Source organism: Xyrauchen texanus, chromosome 15 (genome assembly GCF_025860055.1).
Source record: "Xyrauchen texanus isolate HMW12.3.18 chromosome 15, RBS_HiC_50CHRs, whole genome shotgun sequence".
Lineage (NCBI taxonomy): Eukaryota > Metazoa > Chordata > Actinopteri > Cypriniformes > Catostomidae > Xyrauchen > Xyrauchen texanus.
Window position 1 is genome coordinate 23,220,149 of NC_068290.1, and position 21,890 is coordinate 23,242,038.

The window sequence follows — 21,890 nt, forward strand, 5'->3', positions numbered from 1 at the left end:
GGCGGCCCAGGCGAGTTATCCGCATCCGATGCTGCTGTGACGCTCTCCGATGCAGCGGTGATGTCGTCATCCAATGTCCGGGAGCTCCAGGGAGCGGGCGGCCGGCCGTTAGGCGGACCGCGCTTATCCCGAGCTCGTGAGGGGAGCAAGCAAGCGTGCAGGGGTTTTTTTTTCTTTTGGGGGCGGGGGTTTCGGCGGTTTTACCCGGCGAACGCAGCCCGCCATTATCCCGGGATCATCTTCATCGCTCGCGGCGCCTGTGTCAATCCCGTAGGAAGGAGGCGAGGAGCGGAGGGCGGCTGAAGTGGCTTTCTTCCTCACAAGAAAGCAGAGATCGCAATGCTGCTGCAGCTATGTTCTCAGGCTGAAAACATAACCCATTGGAGAGCATGCTCATCCCGAGCCCGGACGGAAAACAGCAAGCGTGCCGGGGAGGCACGGGTTTCAAGGGGGTTCACCCGGCGAAACGCAGCCCGTCATTGACCCCAGATCGTTTTCATCGCCCGCGGTGCCTGCCTCAATCCCGTGGGAAGGAGGTGAGGCGCGGGGGGCGGCTGAAGCGGCTCTCGCTACAAGAGAAAGCCTACGACCGCAATGCTGTCATGGCTATGTTTTCGTACTGAAAACATAGACCATTCATAAAAAACGCTGCCTGCGTGTTTCGCAACCCAGGTACGCCAGGCGGTTTTTATGACCGTCAGAGGTGGGGAGAAATCACCGCCTCCAAAAACTACACAGGGGCGGAAAGGCATCTTCAGAAAGACGCGTCCTGAAAAGGACGTTCAACGCCGCTGTGTTTGCTCTTTTAGAGAAATGTACTCTTTTAAGGAAAATAACTCTTTTAATATACACAGTGTGTATGTGTGTCTGCGCTGTCGAAGCGCTCAGGGGCAGCAATGCACGCCGTGCAAAGTGAAGGAGAAAGCCGCTGTTGTGCGCCGTCAAGATCCAACAGCATGCAGATCGTCAGAGGAAACAGGAACGTTTTATAGTGGTGTGTAAACTCGCAGCAACTGCAGACAGACCATCGGCTCCGAAGAAATTTTCTGAATGAACTCCCGTATTTGCCCCGCTTAAATACCCGTATGTCCAGGGGCGGGGTATGCAAATACTGACTGCCAATTCCCATTGGCCCTTTTCAATAGATCAGAGGTGAATATCGGCGCTCAAGAGAGACCCCTAGTGTCGCTTCTCCGACACAACGTGGAGAGAGCGACAGAAGGGGAACCATAAATACAAACTAATTTCTATGATTTTTATAAAAAGCAGTTAACCAAATGAACATTTTAGAGCTGAGCATTAATAGGGAAATCTATAAACAACATATACATTTTCTTGATTTTTCCTTGAGTTTTTAAGATTCATAACCTGCAGACCTGCAGCTCCCCCTTATTTTTGAATTCTCTGATATTTTCAGGGTTTCCATGACCATGTGAAATTGACAGCATTTGAGTATGGAACGGCATGAGTAAATAATGAGAGATTAGTTTGGGTGAACTATTCTTTTAATATTATGAGCAGTAATGAAAACAATTGCCTGTTTAGAGCTCAAAAGCAGAAAAGTTTTCCCCTTGAAGAGACTTTCTCTTGGGCAGTGCACTCAGGTCCACAACGTTTTTAGCCAGGGTAGGCTGGGCTAATCAATCTGAGGCAGAGTGTCCCAGTGACATCTGCCCTTGCACATATGTCTTGTGTTGCAGTTAATATTCAAAATGCCTTAAAGCTAGAAGATTAACAGTATAAGTTCACCCAAAACTGATGTTGTTCCGAACCTGTATGCCTTTCTTCTGTCTGTCTGCAAATGAAAAGACATAGATTAAGGTGATGTTTCATCAGCAACTAGTCAGTAAATAATTGAAGCCATCTGCTCCTTGAAAGGGATATGACGTGCATAAGAGAATGTTTTAGAGTTCAACAGCCTCCTCACCTTTATGATGATCTTTACAGTAGGCATAACGAGATGTGTGCAACATGGAGCGCACATCATGAGAGAGGGAGATTTTTCCTTCATTGACAACACAAGAGGAACACACCACAAAGTGCTCTTTCTCCTACCTGATTGAATAAATTGGTGGTTTTTATCCCCCACTTCAAATTAATATCAATATTGTCAAAACACCACTAAGTAATTCTAAAAATGAAAACACAACTTCATGGCACAGTGGCCTGAAACAAACAAATAGCAAAAAATAAGTGTTAACAGTATCAGCCACTTCTCATGTCTCCTCAAACACACAAACAAAGGAAAGCAAACAGACCTGGACCCTGAATGTGAGTCTGTCCCCTGCCTACAAGGTCCTTGTGGATCCAGTCTCAAGCTTCTCAACATTGATGAAAGTGTCGTATTTAGAACTTTCTTTCAGTGTGATTGCCTGCCAACAGTGTAAAAATCCTGACCTGTCAACAGGTCTCTATACTAGACACTATACATTTGTCAGGCTAAAAAAACAGTGAAGAAAATGGTGTCATCTAGTATGACACGTACAAACACCCATGTACAGAATGCCTGATTATTCCAAATTGCATTCCATTTACATAGATTTGACCATACAGTCATGATACATATTTTTATTTTTTTACCTCACATTTAATCGTTTTTATATACGGCTTTGTATGTGTAGCACATGACCACTCAATTTCATTGATGACAACTGATCTAATGAAGCAACAGGACAACATAAAAATAATAATAATATTAATTTATGACTCTTTTAAGGAAATTTTTAAAGAACTATTCATAAACATACACACTCCAAATCACTTTATGTTTATGAAATGCTTTAGGCTGTCAACATTAGTAATTAAATACTCATATTCACACTAGGTTCTCAGCTTAAGCCTCAGAATGATTTTCTAACAAGCTATTAGTAATATAAAAAGAATGCACTGCATCCTGAATTTGTAAGAATGGCTAAGTGAAATAATGATGCATATGATTACTGTTCTGTAGGGTAATAAGCGAAACAATCAGAAAAATAACAATTACAATTAGTACATTGAAATTTGATTAATTTCATAAAAAATATTTACACAGCATTGCCTATGAACCAATCGTATTATGTAACACAGTATGATATTTACTTCTTAAGTTTTAAGAAGGTAAAAAAAAAAATGAATTGTCAAAAGTATTTTTCACTCAAAATGGGAAAACTACCCAAAAATAGGTGTGCCAAGTTTGTAGCATCATACTCAAAAAGACTTGAGGCTGTAATTGGTGCCAAAGGTGCTTCAACAAAGTATTCAAAGGCTGTGAATACTTATGTACATGTATATATACATATTTTTTCCGTTTTTATTTTTAATACATTTGCAAAGATTTCAAACAAACTTCTTTCACGTTGTCATTATGGGGTATTATTTGTAGAATTTTGATGAAAATAATTAATTTAATCCAGTTTGGAATAAGGCTGTAACATAACAAAATGTGGAAAAAGTGAAGTGCTGTGAATACTTTCCGGATGCACTGTATATTATTGTCTTTTGTACGACAAATTGCTTGTTCTATTCCTCATTTTATAAATCTCTTCTGAAAAAAAGCATCTGCTAAATTACTAAATGTAAATACAAATCTTAGGTCCTGTAACTGGTCATCATATCTTTCAGGTTTTCACAATGTTTAAACACCCTTTTACTTTCACTAATAAATGTGTGACAGATTAATATTTAGAAGTACAAGATGTTCCATGTAGTCTCTCAATTAACATGAGGTCTCAGGAGATACATGCATCATTTCAAGAGTCAACAAAAAGCTGTTTAAAATGGTTTTAGATGAGGTTTAGCATGTCAAGACGAAGTAGTTTGTCAACTACCCAAAGAATAAAATGACAGAGTGCGACAGGCGAGGAACAGAACTGTTTATACAGCATCTCTTCATTGAAATCTGCTTTTTTCCCTTTGTTGAGATAATACAAGTATGGGTAAGAAATAGATTCATATTTAAGTCTTTATTAACTTTCACTGTCAGATTCAGCCACCTACTGGTTGGGGCTGTTCAAAGGTGAAGATTTATAGTAAAAAAATTACTTATATTTTGGACTGATCTGTTTCCCATCCACGCCCATCATATCGCTTATGAAGATATGGATTTAACCACTGGAGTCTTATGGATTACTGTTATGCTTCCTCTATGTGGATTTTGGACCTTCAAAGGTCAGCTCACCATTTACTTGTATTGTGAGGACCAAAAGAGCTGATATTTTCTTCTAAAAAATCTTTGTGTTCAGCAGAAGAAAATAAGTCATATTCATTTGGAATGGCATGAGGTAGAGTAAAGGATGAACTACCCAGGGTGAAGTACCCCTTTAAGGCAACAGCCTTTTGCAGCAAAACTTTCCATCATTCTCTGTAGCACCTTGTGAACATTTGCTCTTGCGTTAGTCTGGGATGGCATGAGAGTAAACGATGAGAGAATTTTCATTTTTGGATGAACTATACATTTAAATTATATATATATATAGATAGATAGATAGATAGATAGATAGATAGATAGATAGATAGATAGATATAAAACTCTAATTAAATATAAAGCCATAATAGTAGGTGTGATTAATGATTGTAGTAAATCATCAAATAAATGTAATGTGTTTATTTAAATTTTTTATTTACATAACTTGCCATTAATGTTCATGAAGTACAGCTGTTTTTAATGTTCTTTTTCATCAGTCAGTGTAGAGGTTGTTTCATAAATAGTCCATAAAATCCTTAAATAATTTCAAATATTCCCAAAGGGCTGTAACATGTCATTGTGCAAAACAAGAGGTAGAATGTCAAGCTCATTTTGAGACTTGCTTTCAGTGCTTCAAAGAGTTACAGAATGTGTGTATAAGCGTAAAGGTCTGTGCATCAAAATTATTTACTTATATATTTCAAATGTAGCACATTATTTAGTAACATTGCTATCAATTCAAAGCCATAAGCATTCCAGGGAACTTCTTAACAGTTGCAACGGCAATTATTTCTTCAGCTGAAGATCCAAAACAAATTATATACAATAAATGTACCCTCCAGAGATGCCCAAAGTTTAATCCAACTGACCATTAATTGGGAAATCCTTGAACATCTCAGTCCAAAAGTAACTGTACAAGAATGTTTATTGCCACAGAATTCTCTGTATGGAGCATCACTAATTCCCTCACACATTTCTCTGAATTAGCGGCATCTACAGTAGATTATTACAAGTGCAATTTACAAGCATGTGTGTGCATTTAGAAAGAATATCATGCCTTCTTAAAACATGCAGAGGCAATCTGTTAGAAAGTATTACACTGACTGGGAAGCTAGGGTCCAATATGTGAAAACAGGCAGATGCAAAAAATAGAAGCTCAGTTGTTTTAGAAAAAAACATGAATTTATAAAAATAAAGCAAATTAATCCAAAAATGCTCTTGCTGTGTCATCCTCAGCTATTATATAAGGTTAAACACAGCCATGATATAAATTACAGATAGTTTGGATTTTTTTGCTGCTACGATATGAGATGGTCATATAGTGAATAGCAGCCAATGGTAGGATACACCACAATCCGTTTGCTAATTCCAACATCTGACAGTGTGTGTGGGGGCAAGCATATTTCAATGATTGTATTTGCATTAGTGCATTTTAATGAGCTGTAAAGATAAGAAGCAGTGTCAGAGGTGCTACATTCTTTCCAAATCCACATAAACACAGTAAGCGAGGAAAAGAAAGAGCAGGAGATGAATACGCCTGAAAGTGCAAAGGAGCGCATGAAAAATCATTTTCTTAACCAGTGGTTGTCTTGTTTTCCATTAAAAAGCTAAACATCCTTAAAACAATATAATTTACTTGAACATAATTGTTTAATTTAAAGAACATATCTTGAATTAAGTTTCGTTTTCTCATCGCAGTAGCAAATTACTCTTTCATGTTTTAAGCGTAAATCTAACAAAATTTGTTGAAAGAAAAAACTTAAGATATATTCTCTGAAAACATGTCTTTATATCTTAATATCTTCTAAAAATCACAGTTTTACTCAAGTTAATGTATCTTGGTTTAAGGATGTTCAGAAATTTTTTATTTATTGCAGTGAAGATGAAATAAAACATAGATGGTTAAGACTGCAAATCAGCACCAGAGTGTTTGAGACACAGAGAGCAGTGAGTCTAAGGGGAAAAATCAGTGCAGGTGTGTAGTGTTCTGTAAGAACATCTTTAACCTTCATTTAGTATACCTAGACTATTATTTAAACAGCATATTCATCTGCTTCAGATCTCAACGAGCAGATAAATGTCCTAATCTCGAAACAAATTCCCTCCTATCATTCCTTCCACAACTTTTCTCCACCATTCTCATCCTTTTTCTCACAAAATCACAGTAATCTAATCCAGAATCTCACATCGCAAATCAGAGGGCCGATTCTGAGTAAAGAGCCCCTGATGATCCGTGCAGTGTTGGGTGGAGCCTGTGCGTTGATGCCACAGATGTGGAGCTGAGGTCTCCACAGCTGCTCAAGTGGATACCACCGGTCCTTACAGGGTCATCATCATGGTGGCAGGCGTTATGGTGACTGTCACTATGTGAGTGGTGGTGTCCATGGAATTGGTGTTGGAATTGCTGCTGCTGCCCCATGGTGGTTAACCAAGAGTTACGAAGCACCTTCACAAAAACACAAGCACATGTTGTCAAAAATGTATGGATAGAAAGTTCCTTTAGGTATTGTATTGGTAATGTTTTTAATTTTTTACCTGCTCTAAAGGCAGACTTCCCTCACATCCTGTCCTCACTTTAGGCCCCTGAGTGCAGTTTCCAGCATCAGTTGCAGGGACTAAATTCCGTTTCGATCTCTGCAGAAAACGTTGTACTAGCACTCTGGTGACCTGAGACGAAAATTAGAAGAATGTTTCATGGTTTTGCCTAGGTTATACTTTAGGCCAGGTGTTTTCAACGTTCTTCAGGGCAAGGACCCCTTGGTGGATAAAGAGACACAGTACGGAGCCATTTTACATTGTATAGAACTGAGAGTTGTATTTTAAGACTGACCTATTGACATACCTTGTAATGATGCTTACATTGCTAAGCCATTAAAATAATCGTTCTTGATATACAGTCATATATTATGTTATATAGCTTGTTATTATGTGATTACATATACTTGTAAATTACATTTGAATTTTGAGTTAATACATGTTTGTTTTTTGTAATAAAAATTGTATTGATTCATAATTAACATAGAAAAAAAAACACACAATATAAATAATGAATCAATCACATTTAACATTAAATCCCCACTATAAGCCCTCACCCCTACCTGTTTTCCACCCCACCCTGACCCTCCAAGAACACCCCTGTGGTCAATAGAATATAGACACACACACATAAAAAAACACAAAATTAAAACAACAAAAAAAGGAAATACAATAATCAAGTATAATTAAAAACTAAACTCTAAATGGCTCTCTCCACTGCCCCTCCTTAAGATTCCCCCCAAAACACTAAATAATTGCCCCATTTCTTACTGAGAAAATTCATAACTCCCATCCTCCTGCTCGACCCCTTCACGAAAGCAGCCACCCTCCCCATCTCCGCACACCACTCTAGGAACGAGGGTGCTCCATCTGACTTCCATCCGCTTAAAATAACCTGCCTGCCAATCATCACACTGGTCAAAACCCATCTCCCAAAATACAGAATCTGTAGCAGAACGAGATGTGAGTGCTCAACACATCACATACAAAACTTTGCACTTTCAACCAAAATTCTTGGATCTTACGACACCCCCAAAACACAAGGGTAGTGTCTCCATTTCTGAATGTCATTGCCAGCAGGTGTGTGTGTATTTAAGACCAAGCCTATAAAATGTAAAATCTTAAATTGCATAAGGTGCAACCTTGCATCTCTAGATGCAGACTTGACGTTTTTAGAATCCTAGCCCAGACTTCCTTTTCCAATAACAAGTTTAATCTTCCTCCCATAATCTTTTGAGAGAATTTAAATCTCCATCCCCCAGACTCTGAATTAGCAGGGAGTAATATACTGATGCCTCATGACCTTTCCCAAAAGCAGTAATCACCACTCCCAGAGTATCTGCTGCTTTGGGGGGGGGGTGTTACTCCCAAAAATAGTCCAGAGCAGGTGGCGCAGCAGTAAATACCTATATAAATCTGTGAATCCCAAAATATTGAATACAATTTTCAAATGATTAACCCCCCTCACAATCCAATCTGACCAACAGAAAGGGGATTTATTAATACATAGTTTAGGGTTCAGCCATATGCTCGAGGCAACGTTTAAATAAATATCCGAGTTAAACACTCTGGATACTTTTGTCCATATCGAGTGCAAATGCAAGATAATGATGTATGACTTAACTTCTCCAATTAGTTTGATAGAAGAGCTTTGCAGTGGCGAGATAGCAGTAAGAATTTCCTTTTCAATACAAAACCTGGGAGTTTCTCTCTCAGATGGAAGCGACCAATGAGCCAAATGTCTGAGACTGAATGCATAATAATAAAACAAAATCTTGGGTCGGCCTAACCCACATTTGTCAATCCGCCTATGTAACTTATTAAAACGTAAGCTGGGACGCTTACCATTCCAAATGAAGGACTTCTCTATGCCAGTGTTTCCCAAACTGGGGTACGCGAGGTGACAATGGGGGTACGTGAATAACATTCTGCGATTTACCATTCTTTCAATTTCATCGCAGTCTAAAATAACATTCAAACCCAGTTCATGTATTTCTCACTGGCAAAAATAATTTTGTGTGCCCTCTAGTGTAGAAACACCAAAATGGTTGTGTCATAAAGGTCAGAAAAATATGCAATGAAATAATCTTTTGCATTAAAAAAAATGCATCAACTCTTATAAGTAAAGTATCTTTTTTTCGCCAGCCCAGCAATAGGGGACGTAGCTTAGTGGTGACAAGTAAAGTACTTCACTGTTTTACCAGACTCGCACATGTCAGTCGTCCACGATTTTAGTTTTTTTTTTTTTTTTTTCGCAGTTTAAAACATAATTTGTATTTAAGGTTAGATGCATAGGGAGTTTTGATTCTGATGGTATAAATTCATAAGCTTTGATGACAGGTGTTAGACATTCAGTGCCACCAAATAATTTTCCATAGTTGCACGCAGTAATTTTCAATCACATTTGCTCGCACGGTAGAGACCTGTTTTTACATTGTTGCATGATGTTTTTTCAGCAAATGAGCTCAACTTTGCTAACAGTGTCAAATGTGACATAAAAAAAGCACCTTGAGCTGACCACGCAATTGCACAGATACTTACCCACAGTGCTCGAATTACTACCAGCAATGATGTGCAATTCCAGGCACAGAACCGAACGCGATGAGGGGGGAGTTTTCAAGTTATGTAGTTATATCACATCTAGCATTCCCATCTCAAACGGTAAGCCATTTATTCAGTATTGTATATGATTAATATAACATGTTTAATATAAGGGAGTTGTTTTACAAAGATAATGGTGTTAAATAGACATATTTTCAAATGATCATGGTTGTGTCTCGTTTGGAAGGATGCCTCCTCCGGATGTTGCATTTGTCGACATTCGGTGCTTCAGCTCTGCCTCTGCACTTTTAATATTCCCTTCCAAATCAACGAGTTCTAGTGCCCTGGATTTTTTGATGAATGAGGCATACTGTATGATCTGGCCCCTAAGAACTGCCTTAAGTGCCTCCCAAGCCACACCCACAGAGGATACTGAGGACCAGTTGGTCTCCATATAAACATTGGTTTCAGCCTTTAACATTTGATGGAATTCAGGATTTTGCAAAAGGGATACATTAAAGTACCAACTATATGATTTATTTTTCTCCATATGTGGCTACACCTCTAAACTCACCAGGGTATGATCTGAGACTAACATTTTTCATTTTCAATTGGGCAATACACAACTGATTAAATTAGGGACTTATTGATATATATATATATATATATATATATATATATATATATATATATATATATACAGTGGGTACGGAAAGTATTCAGACCCCTTAAATTTTTCACTCTTTGTTATATTGCAGCCATTTGCTAAAATCATTTAAGTTCATTTTTTTCCTCATTATTGTACACACAGCACCCCATATTGACAGAAAAACACAGAATTGTTGACATTTTTGCACATTTATTAAAAAGAAAAACTGAAATATCACATGGTCCTAAGTATTCAGACCCTTTGTTCAGTATTTAGTAGAAGCACCCTTTTGATCTAATACAGCCATGAGTCTTTTTGGGAAAGATGCAACAAGTTTTTCACATCTGGATTTGGGTATCCTCTGCCATTCCTCCTTGCAGATCCTCTCCAGTTCTGTCAGGTTGGATGGTAAACGTTGGTGGACAGCCATTTTCAGGTCTCTCCAGAGATGCTCAATTGGGTTTAAGTCAGGGCTCTGGCTGGGCAATTCAAGAACAGTCACGGAGTTGTTGTGAAGCCACTCCTTCGTTATTTTAGCGGTGTGCTTAGGGTCATTGTCTTGTTGGAAGGTGAACCTTCGGCCCAGTCTGAGGTCCAGAGCACTATGGAGAAGGTTTTCGTCCAGGATATCCCTGTACTTGGCCGCATTCATCTTTCCCTCGATTGCAACCACTCTTATGAACCTTAAGGGCAGCAGAAATGTTTTTGTAACCTTGGCCAGATCTGTGCCTTGCCACAATTCTGTCTCTGAGCTCTTCAGGCAGTTCCTTTGACCTCATGATTCTCATTTGCTCTGACATGCACTGTGAGCTGTAAGGTCTTATATAGAGAGGTGTGTGGCTTTCCTAATCAAGTCCAATCAGTATAATCAAACACAGCTGGACTCAATTGAAGGTGTAGAACCATCTCAAGGATGATCAGAAGAAATGGACAGCACCTGAGTTAAATATATGAGTGTCACAGCAAAGGGTCTGAATACTTAGGACCATGTGATATTTCAGTTTTTCTTTTTTAATAAATGTGCAAAAATGTCAACAATTCTGTGTTTTTCTGTCAATATGGGGTGCTGTGTGTACAATAATGAGGGAAAAAAATGAACTTAAATGATTTTAGCAAATGGCTGCAATATAACAAAGAGTGAAAAATTTAAGGGGGTCTGAATACTTTCCGTACCCACTGTATATTCTAGAATAAATCTTATGGGCTGATTAAAAAAAAAATTTATAGTCCCAACCAGATGGGTTCAGAAGTCTCCAAATATCTATAAGACCAAGATTTTTACACATCCTGTGAAGCGTCACTGTTAATCGAGGGGTCTTACACACTTTTTGCTTCACTATGATCAAGGATTGAGTCCATCAAAAGATTAAAGTTTCCACCCAACATTATTCAAGATCTATAAAAAAGCCCTGATCATCAGCGTTAGCTGTGTAAATATTAGCCAAAATCAACCTTTGCCCCTGAATTTCTGCTAAAACAATAATGACTCTACCTAATTTATCTTTAATCTGTTTGACCCATTTAAATTGTAGATGTTTATTTATCAATATAATGACCACCTGCTCTTAATTGTGCCAGCACTGAAAACATGTACACCCCATATCTTCCCACATTTTTCAGCTTCCTATGGGGAAAGATTCATTTCTTGAAGAAACACCATTTCATATTTCTTAAGCAATAACCTTCCTTCTTTTTATGGGGTGCCCCAACCCATTCACATTACACGTGGAGAGAGATAATCCACTCATATTAACATTTGACATTTTGACATATTAGAAAATATAGATTGTGTGTCAAAAACAAGATTATAGAGACCACATTCCCCATTAGTGCAACAATCAAACCCAAAACATACCTCAGAACCAAACACAAACAAAAAAGAAAAATGGGCGCATTAATCCTGCACACGACAGCGGCAACCAGTGTTCATCCCTCTAAACTCAAGAGTTCATGTACGCTTACAAAGCCCCCACGACAACTTTGCCTTCGTTCAGTGCTTCTGTACAAATTTTGTGAGGCAAAATTACATAACAGAAAATAATTTATAAAACAAACTCCAGCCAATGGCAGAATAAACACAAAGAATATGTAGAATCTTTCACAGAACTGTCTAAAAGGTGTGTTCCTCCACAAAACAAGCTCTAGTCTCTAGTGGAACCAGCACAAAAAAATAAATAAAATGTTTTCATATATATATAAAGCTGTACAGTTTCCTCAGACGAATGTTCAGTGAGCTGGCTGTCATGAGTGCAGCAGATGACGTAATCCTAATGTCCTAGAAAAATACTCCATAAAACAATTTCCAGCCAATAGGAGGCATAAGCACAAAGAACATACAGAATCATCCACAACTGTCCAGAAAGAGTGTTATACCACAAAACCCGGTTCCTCGGACGGTCAAGAGTGTATTGTGTGAGTCTATTTCACTCAGAGGCCACATAAGAAACACACCATGACATCCTCAGTCCATTGACTTTATGACAGACATCGCTTGTAGGCATGTATATATTGTGAGGCCATACTTAGTATTCATTCTCAATCTGGCCGGGAACTTCAGTGTAAAATCGATCTTCCGTCAATGCAAAACTTTCTTGAAGGAGTGTTATTCCAAAAAAACAAACTCCAGCCACTTGGCGGAACCAGCACAAAAATAAATAAAAATGGCACTCAGCTTCCTCAGACAGCCAAGAGTAAATACAGCAAGTTAATCCACTCACATGAGAAACACCAAATGGTTTACTCACCCATTGTTTCTATGAAAGACGAGGCTTGCTTGGGACAGGTAAATACTTTGTGGCCATCCTTAGTATCTATTCTCAGCCTAACCAGGAACATCAGAGCAAAAGCGAACTTCCGTTGATGTAAGAGTTTCTTGCATTCCTTGAATGATCACATTTCTCTCGTCAAATTCGCAAAGTCCGGGAACAAGAAAATGTTGTGATTCTTCCAAGAAAGCTTTCCTTTGCTTCTCGCCTTGCGTAACATGAGATCTTTATCGGATGATCTCAGAAATTTGGCCAGAATTGATCAGGGCCCATCTCCCTCAGCCGATCTCCGGCCCGGGACTCTGTGAGCTTGCTCGATTTCCAGCTTATGAACTGTTTTGTCGAGCAGACTCGGGAAAAGCTCGTCTAGGAATTTCACCATATCTCGGTCTTCCTCATGCTCAGGAATTCCAACAATTTGTACATTATTTCGCCTACTTCGGTTCTCCAAATCTTAAATCTTTTCAAAAACGCATTCCAAATCTATCTTGGTCATTCTAATGCTAATTCTATGATGACTCCAGGTAATCGATCCGTTTCTCAATGACCGACACTCTTGTAACCAACTCAGAAAATGTTGTTTCTATTGCCGTAATCGATCGACGTATTACAGCAAGTTCTTCTAAGTTGGCAACAACTTTCGTCAGTATCACAGACATGTTGGACCGTTCACGCTGGATTTCTCCCGCCGCACCATCCAAACTGAGTCCCTGGTCTGCAGGCCCGTCAGAGATTTCAGCTTGAGCACGTAAGTGTCTTTTTATATCTCCAGAACCCGAGAATTTTGACTTCTTTTCCTTGTGGATTTCAAAGAACATATATGTAGCAGGATGTATCAAATCTCACCGGATTATGACACAAAAATTATTTAAAACCAGCAAAGTGTGCAGAGCTCGCAGTTTACACGTCTGCTCCTTGCATGGCGTCATGTAACTCCTCCCTTAATACATGTTTTAATGTTGGAGGCACTTTAGCTTCTTAGCATATGTTTTTTTAATATTGTATTTTTGTGTAATACCTATTTTCTTTTTTTTTCTCACATCATTTATATGAGCACATATACAGTCAGGTCCATAAATATTGGGAAATCTACACAATTCTAATCTTTTTGGCTCTATACACCACCACAATGGATTTGAAATGAAATGAACAAGATGTGCTTTAACTGCAGGCTTTCAGCTTTAATTTGAGGGTATTTACATCCAAATCAGGTGAACGGTGTAGGAATTACAACAGTTTGTATATGTGCCTCCCACTTTTTAAGGGACCAAAAGTAATGGGACAATTGGCTGCTCAGCTGTTCCATGGCCAGGTGTGTGTTATTCCCTCATTATCCCATTTACAAGGAGCAGATAAAAGATCCAGAGTTCATTTCAAGTGTGCTATTTGCATTTGGAATCTGTTGCTGTCAACTCTCAATATGAGATCCAAAGAGCTGTGAAGCAAGCCATCATTAGGCTGAAAAATCAAAACAAACCCATCAGAGAGATAGCAAAACATTAGGTGTGGCCAAATCAACTGTTTGGAACATTCTTAAAATGAAAGAACGCACCGGTGAGCTCAGCAACACCAAAAGACCCGGAAGACCACGGAAAACAACTGTGGTGGATGACCGAAGAATTCTTTCCCTGGTGAAGAAAACACCCTTCACAACAGTTGGCCAGATCAAGAACACTCTCCAGGAGGTAGGTGTATGTGTGTCAAAGTCAACAATCAAGAGAAGACTTCACCAGAGTGAACACAGAGGGTTCACCACAAGATGTAAACCATTGTTGAGCCTCAAAAACAAGAAGGCCAGATTAGAGTTTGCCAAACAACATCTAAAAAAGCCTTCACAGTTCTGGAACAACATCCTATGGACAGATGAGACAAAGATCAACTTGTACCAGAGTGATGGGAAGAGAAGACTATGGAGAAGGAAAGGAACTGCTCATGATCCAAAGCATACCACCTCATCACTGAATCATGGAGGTGTTAGTGTCATGGCGTGGGCATGTATGGCTGCCAATGGAATTGGTTCTCTTGTATTTGTTGATGATGTGACTGATGACAAAAGCAGCAGGATGAATTCTTAAGTGTTTCGGCCAATATTATCTGCTCATATTCAGCCAAATGCTTCAGAACTCATTGGAAGGCGCTTCACAGTACAGATGGACAATGAACCGAAGCATACTGCGAAAGCAACCAAAGAGTTTTTTAAGAGAAAGAAGTGGAATGTTATGCAATGGCCAAGTCAATCACCTGACCTGAATCCAATTGAGCATGCATTTCACTTGCTGAAGACAAAACTGAAGGGAAAATGCCCCAAGAACAAGCAGGAACTGAAGACAGTTGCAGTAGAGGCCTGGCAGAGCATCACCAGGGATGAAACCCAGCGTCTGGTGATGTCTATGCGTTCCAGACTTCAGGCTGTAATTGACAGCAAAGGATTTGCAACCAAATATTAAAAAGTGAAAGTTTGATTTATGATTGTTAAAAAACACTTGAAAGGGCAATTTTCAATCAGATCTCCGCCTATCTCTCACAGAACAAGCTGCTGGATGACAATCAGTCAGGCTTCAAAAGTGGACACTCCACTGAGACTGCCCTGCTGTCTGTCATCGAGTCGCTGAGACAGGCGAAAGCTGAATCCAGATCATCCGTTCTGATTTTGCTGGACCTTTCTGCTGCCTTTGACACAGTCAACCATCAGATCCTACTCTCCACCCTCTCTAAACTGGACATCACTGGAACTGTGCTTGACTGGTTCAACTCTTATCTCTCAGAAAGGTCCTTTGAGGTAGCCTGGAGAGGGGAAGTATCCAAGCCACACCAGTTACTTACTGGGGTACCTCAGGGATCAGTGCTTGGGCCACTTCTCTTCTCCATATACACAACATCACTGGGACCCATCATCCAGTCACATGGTTTCTCTTACCACTGCTACGCTGATGACACGCAACTCTACTTGTCTTTCCAGCCCAACGACACCACAGTGACCGCTCGAATCGCTGCCTGTCTGGCAGACATCTCAGCCTGGATGAAGGAACACCACCTTCAACTCAACCCAGCCAAGACCGAACTCCTTGTCTTTCCAGCCAACCCTACTGTTGAACACAACATCACCATGCAGCTGGGTCTAACTACAGTTTCGCCTTCCAAAACGGTCAGAAATCTAGGGGTAACTATTGATGATGAGCTAAATTTCACAGACCACATTTCAAAAACTGTAAGATCATGGAGATTTACACTCTACAATATCAGGAAGATAAGACCCTTCCTCTCTGTACAACTGCTCGTTCAGTCCCTTGTAATAACTAGACTGGACTACTGTAACGCTCTCATTGCAGGCCTTCCTGCATGTGCTATTAGACCTCTGCAAATGATCCAGAATGCAGCAGCACGTCTGGTCTTTAATGAGCCTAAGAGAGCACATGTTACACCACTCTTTGTCTCTCTCCACTGGCTGCCGGTTCATGCACGTATTAAATTCAAGGCCCTGATGCTGGCATACAAAACAGTCACTGGGTCTGCTCCAGCATACCTAAAAACATTTATGCAGAGCTACGTTCCCACCAGAAGCCTGCGGTCGGCTAAGGAACGTCGCCTTGTCGTACCAAAACAAACAGGCACCAAAACATTTTCCCGGGAAGCTAACTCACTCTCTATCTTCAAAAAATGGCTAAAAACACATCATTTCCAAAAGCACTTAACCGGGCACTAAAAAAAAAAAAAAAAAAAAATTATATATATATACATTTCTTGTTGCACTTAAATCTGTTTTGTATACTATTCTGATGATAGTGAAACTCTGTAATATGGCACTTTTTGTACCACTGTCTCCCTAAGATGATTCGCTGATGTTTTTTCCTCTTTTGTAAGTCGCTTTGGATAAAAGCGTCTGCCAAATGAATAAACGTAAATGTAAATGTTAATCTGTCCCATTACTTTTGGTCCCTTAAAAAGTGGGAGGCACATATACAAACTGTTGTAATTCCTACACCGTTCACCTGATTTGGATGTAAATACCCTCAAATTAAAGCTGAAAGTCTGCAGTTAAAGCACATCTTGTTCGTTTCATTTCAAATCCATTGTGGTGGTGTATAGAGCCAAAAAGATTAGAATTATGTCGATGTCCCAATATTTATGGGCCTGACTGTATGGATGTATGTTTGCTCACACAAAATCCTTGAACATGTGCGTGCACATTTGTGCACACACACGTCTTTCCATGTGCACTCTGAGGAAAATATCAAGATCTATTTATCATATTACAGTATGTTGTGTTTGGGCTTGTTTGAATTGGGACAGTCTACTGTGAGTTACAACATGTCTATTGTCCATGTTATATGTATGTCTCAGGACGTAATAAGGAAAAATGTGACAAAATGTCACTCCTGTTTATATGTATGTGTGTCACTTGGAACTTCATACACTAATACTCACTACAGTTTGGCCTCTGATTGAAACAAATTAGCTTAGTGCATTTTACTAATTGAGATCTTTCCAACGGTATATGTTTTTACCAACTCTGAATTTATATTACAACTGTTCTCATAATTTGCATATTTGTTATCACAACAATTATTTGTTGATTTGCATATTTGTTATCTCAACAATTATTTGTTGTGATAACAAATATGTAAATTATGAGAACAGTTCTAATTTTTCAGCAAATTAAAAATAATTCTTTAAGAATTGGTATGATCATTGTAAAGTCCAGATAACTATTTTGTTTAAATCAAGCAAGTGGTTATTAAATTAATACATAATTATTACCAGTATAAGCTCAGGTCAATTAATAATTCTATCAATAACTCATTAAAAAACGTTATATGTTTAAAAAAGAAGTACAAAACCTGTCATAATTACTTAAGAAGTTGACAAAAAGATTGAATGCAATATATTGGGATAATATATTAAATATGAGAGATTTATTAGACCAGGAACACAAAAGGTGTTAGCACAAACAAACAAAACACACCTTTTTTAAGACCTTTGCTTTGGCCAATGAGTTGATATATTACTTTTAAAAGACTAACCTTGAGGTCTCCGAGTGAGCGTGCACAGTCTTTGGGTAAAAGCAGCGAGGTGGATGGGATCTGTTTTGAGGGCAACTGGCTACTTGCCGCCTTAACACTGCCCTTCCTGGGCAGGGATGCAGGAAGTGTCGGAAAGGATCTAGGCAGCAAACTAGCTCCAGATGATGGTCCTTGGCAGCACAGGTGACACAAACATAGGTTAATGCAATTAAATTAATAAGAAATGTAAGTAATTTACTCAAAGCAGTTATATGTTAACAATACACATTCAATAATTAAATACACTTTCTTAATTGTAATTTAGAACCTCTAGCCTGATGCCCTTGTACTGATTTTGGAAGTGTTTGGACTGGAAAAGTTAAATTACTCTTTCTCTATCTTTCTCACAAATGTAATCAATTGCTGTTCTTCAATTGGTTCTTCATTGGACAGGTGTCGTATGACCAGTCGCAATGCAAGATTGCAACCCAATATTCCGGACACTGTTAGGACTTTGTTGGAGGCTAAGATTCAACGTTAAGGCAATAAATCTTCTATCGATGAGCACATCACTCTAACTATTATGACTGCAGAGTGCTAAATGACTGTAAAATTACACAGCATGCTTTCATAAACTTGCCTGTGAAATAAAAAATTTACAATCTTACCGGTCTCTGATGAGGTCTGAGATCCCCCCAAACTGACTCCTTTACTGCCTCCTGTGAGACTGAAATCACCTGAGATCAAAGGAGAACACACACATCTACTGTAACATTGTCTTTGTTTTACAGAGTGCTTCTAGAAACACACTTTCACTATTTCACAAAATCTCAGACTATAAACGGCTTTTCAGAAGAAGAAGAAAAAATATTTGTCGTTCATACCTGTGTCAGTTGACGAGCTAAGCCCTGGTTCACTGTGTGACCTCACAAGGGGTACGAATCCATCGCTGTCTTTAAGATCACAGTCAGTATGTTCCCGGATGCACGGGCGTGGAAGGAGCACTGGTGCTGTGTGGTCTGGCCAGTCTTGAGCACCACTTGACAGGGCTGTGGTAGACGGGTTGGTAAAAGCGGATGAGCCCTGTCGGTAGAGCATGCAAGGCTGAACTCGGATTTCTCGGATTGAGCAACGCTGAGAGCCCGCTATCAACTCCAACTGAGAGCAACTATTTGCCAACAGAGCTTGATGCCTCAGCAATGGAGACCTATGGAGGAAATATATTCAAGCAATAACATTCCCAAAAATTTAAATTATGTCATACTTTACTCACCCTCATGTTGGATTAAACATTTCTTTCGGGGAAACACAATACAAGAGTTGTGTGTGAAAATCCCAGGAGATCAGCAGTTACAGAACAGTCTCATCTGGCACCAACAATAATGCAATGGTCAAAATAAAAATTTTTTATGGTTGATTTAAACATGAATTGAAGCCCCTGACTAGGCATGTCATAAAATATTGATATATTGAATATTGATTGGCACGTTATTTTATCGATACATTTGTGAGGCACATATATAATAACATTAGCTGACATTTAAATTAGAAGCCTAATTTGCATGCCATCCACAAAGGTTAAAAAACATCCACAGGTACACCTCCAATTGGTGTTATTAATTGGTTAATTGCCTAAAGGTTTGTTAATATGAAATCTGTGGAGTAAATAAAAATGTGTTTAATGACTTCAACCTAAGTGTATGTAAACTTCTGACTTCAACTTTATATTAATTTTTAGAGTGTGGAGAAATGTTTTTGACCATGATCACCATCAAAGTTACCCAAAGCTGATCTACTGTGAATAATAACTTAAATTTCTTAGCAAATAAAACATTCTTCAACAGTTCTCCTTTGTGTCCCACGGAAAACAAAAATAATTCTACAGAATTGTAATTTTGGGTGAACTATTCTTTAAAGTAAGTGATTTTATATAGCGGTGTCACAATAATGTGTTAACACCTCACCTATAGGTGGAGGTGTTGTATGTGCTCGGAGAGGAGCAGGAGTTCGATCTCTCCCCTCTGAAACAGCGTATCCCTGGGGGAGCCCCCACCGTTCCCTCAGGATGTTGAGCGGAACATCGAAAGCTGAAGTACTCTCCCCCCTCCCTTCCATCACTGCCCTCCCGGGGCCGCACCCGCATCCCCACTTCCATGAGACAGGAGTCCTCGGAAGGGGAGCTGTCATCTGGAATATCCACAATCTCAGACATCAACAGAGATCCACTGTCCATAGACACTGAGAGAGAAAATATACACAGATAGCACATTTAAAAAGTGAATGATGTTTTGCTAAAGGAGGAACAGAAGAGAGGAAAGACTCACCTTCACCACTGAAAGCTGTGGATGTTCCTCTATCTCCAGACAGCTCACCAGCTTGTGTGTCAAAGACTGTGGCCTACAGATAGAGACAGAGTGGCATGACCACAGTATAACCCATACACACTACACAGACGTTAGACAGAACAAAAATATAAATATATATACATATAAAGCATTTGACATGAATGGCACATTCCAGTGGGAAACTTATGATTTATTTAAGCCCTGACTTTCTAAGCTGGGACATGTCCATTAAAGAATTATGGCGGAAGAATCAAATTGGTATTGAAGTTATAATTATGAATGTTGACGATGGCACAATTTTGTTTGTACAATTTTTGGACTGTTGACGAAGAATAGTGATAAAGCTTGCTACAAAGCACTACTCATTTAGTAGTAAAATTAATTCAAATAAATTAATTGTAATTAATTAATTGTAATTTTTGTTTTTTTATATATATATAATCATGACCTCTCACATGAGATGAAGAATCAAGTCATATCAGTAACCTTATAAAAGCTATTTTGTTCTACATGGAGAGGGACCCATCATGGGGGCTGCCATGTTAGAATCACATAACAAGTTGAAAATTACTCACTTAATCGGTCGCCACCCTGTTACTGGACACTTTCATTCATTGATTCAAGTAATCATAGCTGACTGTGAATAGTACATTTCTACAATGACATCTAAAACTGAAAACTGTTGAAAACTTAACTAACCATTAAAGTGCATCCTTTGTTGTTTATTTTATTGCATTAAAGGAATATTCAGGGTTCAGTACAAAATATGCTCAATTGACAGCATTTGTGGCAAAATATTGATTACCACAAAACTTTATTTGGACCCTTTCTTTAAAAAAAACTAAAATCTGGGGGAGTCACGTGATGTCATGTGGGGATCAGACATGTGAACGGCAAGCTCTGCGCACTTTGCTAGTTTTAATACTTTTTATGACATAAACTGGTGAGATTTGATACATTCTGTTCCATAACTGTTCTAGGAGGACAACATGTCAAAGAATTCAAAATCCTCGGGCTCTGGAGACATTAAAAGACACTTACGTCCTCAGGCTGACGCCCCCGAGCAGGCCGCAAGCCTGGGAGTCAATTTAGTCGGAGAAGTGCAGGAAATGCGGCAAGAGATGTTGAACATGTCGGCAATGCTGACGAAGGTCAATTGCTGACTTGGAGGATCTTACTGTGATATGTCAATCGATCACTGCCATGGAGGCGAAATTTACTGATGTGGTTACAAGAGCGGGAGATGTCGAGAAATGGATCGATTATCTTGAGTCATCGGAGAGGGAATTATCTGCTAATTCGCTAGACACCAACATGGATTTGGAGCATATTTGGGAGAAGTTGGAGGACATGGAGAACCGTAACCAGCAGAATAACATCCGTATCGTTGGAATCCCTGAAAGACTAAGAGATTATCTGATAAAGATCTTATGTTATGCAAGGTGAGGAGTAAAGGAACTCTTTCTTGGAAGAACCACAGCATTTTCTTGTTTCCAGAATTTGACAAGAGAGAAACTTGATCGATTCAAGGAATGCAAGAAAGTTTACACCAACAGAAGGTCGCTTTTGCACTGATATTCCCAGCCAAATTGAGAACAGATGCTAAGGATAACAGTAAAAAAACATTCACATGCCAACAGCAAGCGATGTCCTTCATAAAGTCATGAGTGAGTACTCATGTTGCAGCCGAGTGGACAGTGGAGTTCACTGAACATTCACTTGACTGTTTGAAGATTCTGCGCACTCTTTTTTTGTGCTGGTTGTGCCTAGCGGCTGGAGTTTATTTTGTAGAGTGGCACACCTTCAGTTCTCTTTGTGTTTATTCTGCCTATTGGCTGGAGTTTGTTTAATAGATTATCTTTCGCTGTGTAATTCTGTCACACAACATTT

At 39.1% G+C, this 21,890-nt stretch overlaps 1 protein-coding gene across 2 annotated transcripts in view; it reads right to left on the reverse strand.

The window, feature by feature from the left end:
- Positions 1-4,596: 4,596 nt before the first annotated feature.
- Positions 4,597-21,890, reverse strand: part of fam189b (family with sequence similarity 189 member B) — a 29,648-nt gene continuing 12,354 nt past the window's right edge. For both annotated transcript variants that reach the window (XM_052144477.1, XM_052144476.1), the window contains exons 8-14: positions 19,980-20,052; positions 19,620-19,893; positions 18,540-18,862; positions 18,324-18,392; positions 17,677-17,846; positions 6,701-6,832; positions 4,597-6,611 (exon numbers count right to left, since the gene is read on the reverse strand). In XM_052144477.1, the coding sequence (XP_052000437.1) occupies positions 6,360-6,611; positions 6,701-6,832; positions 17,677-17,846; positions 18,324-18,392; positions 18,540-18,862; positions 19,620-19,893; positions 19,980-20,052 (1,293 nt within the window). In that variant the 3' untranslated portion in view covers positions 4,597-6,359. The remainder of the gene's footprint in view (positions 6,612-6,700; positions 6,833-17,676; positions 17,847-18,323; positions 18,393-18,539; positions 18,863-19,619; positions 19,894-19,979; positions 20,053-21,890) is intronic.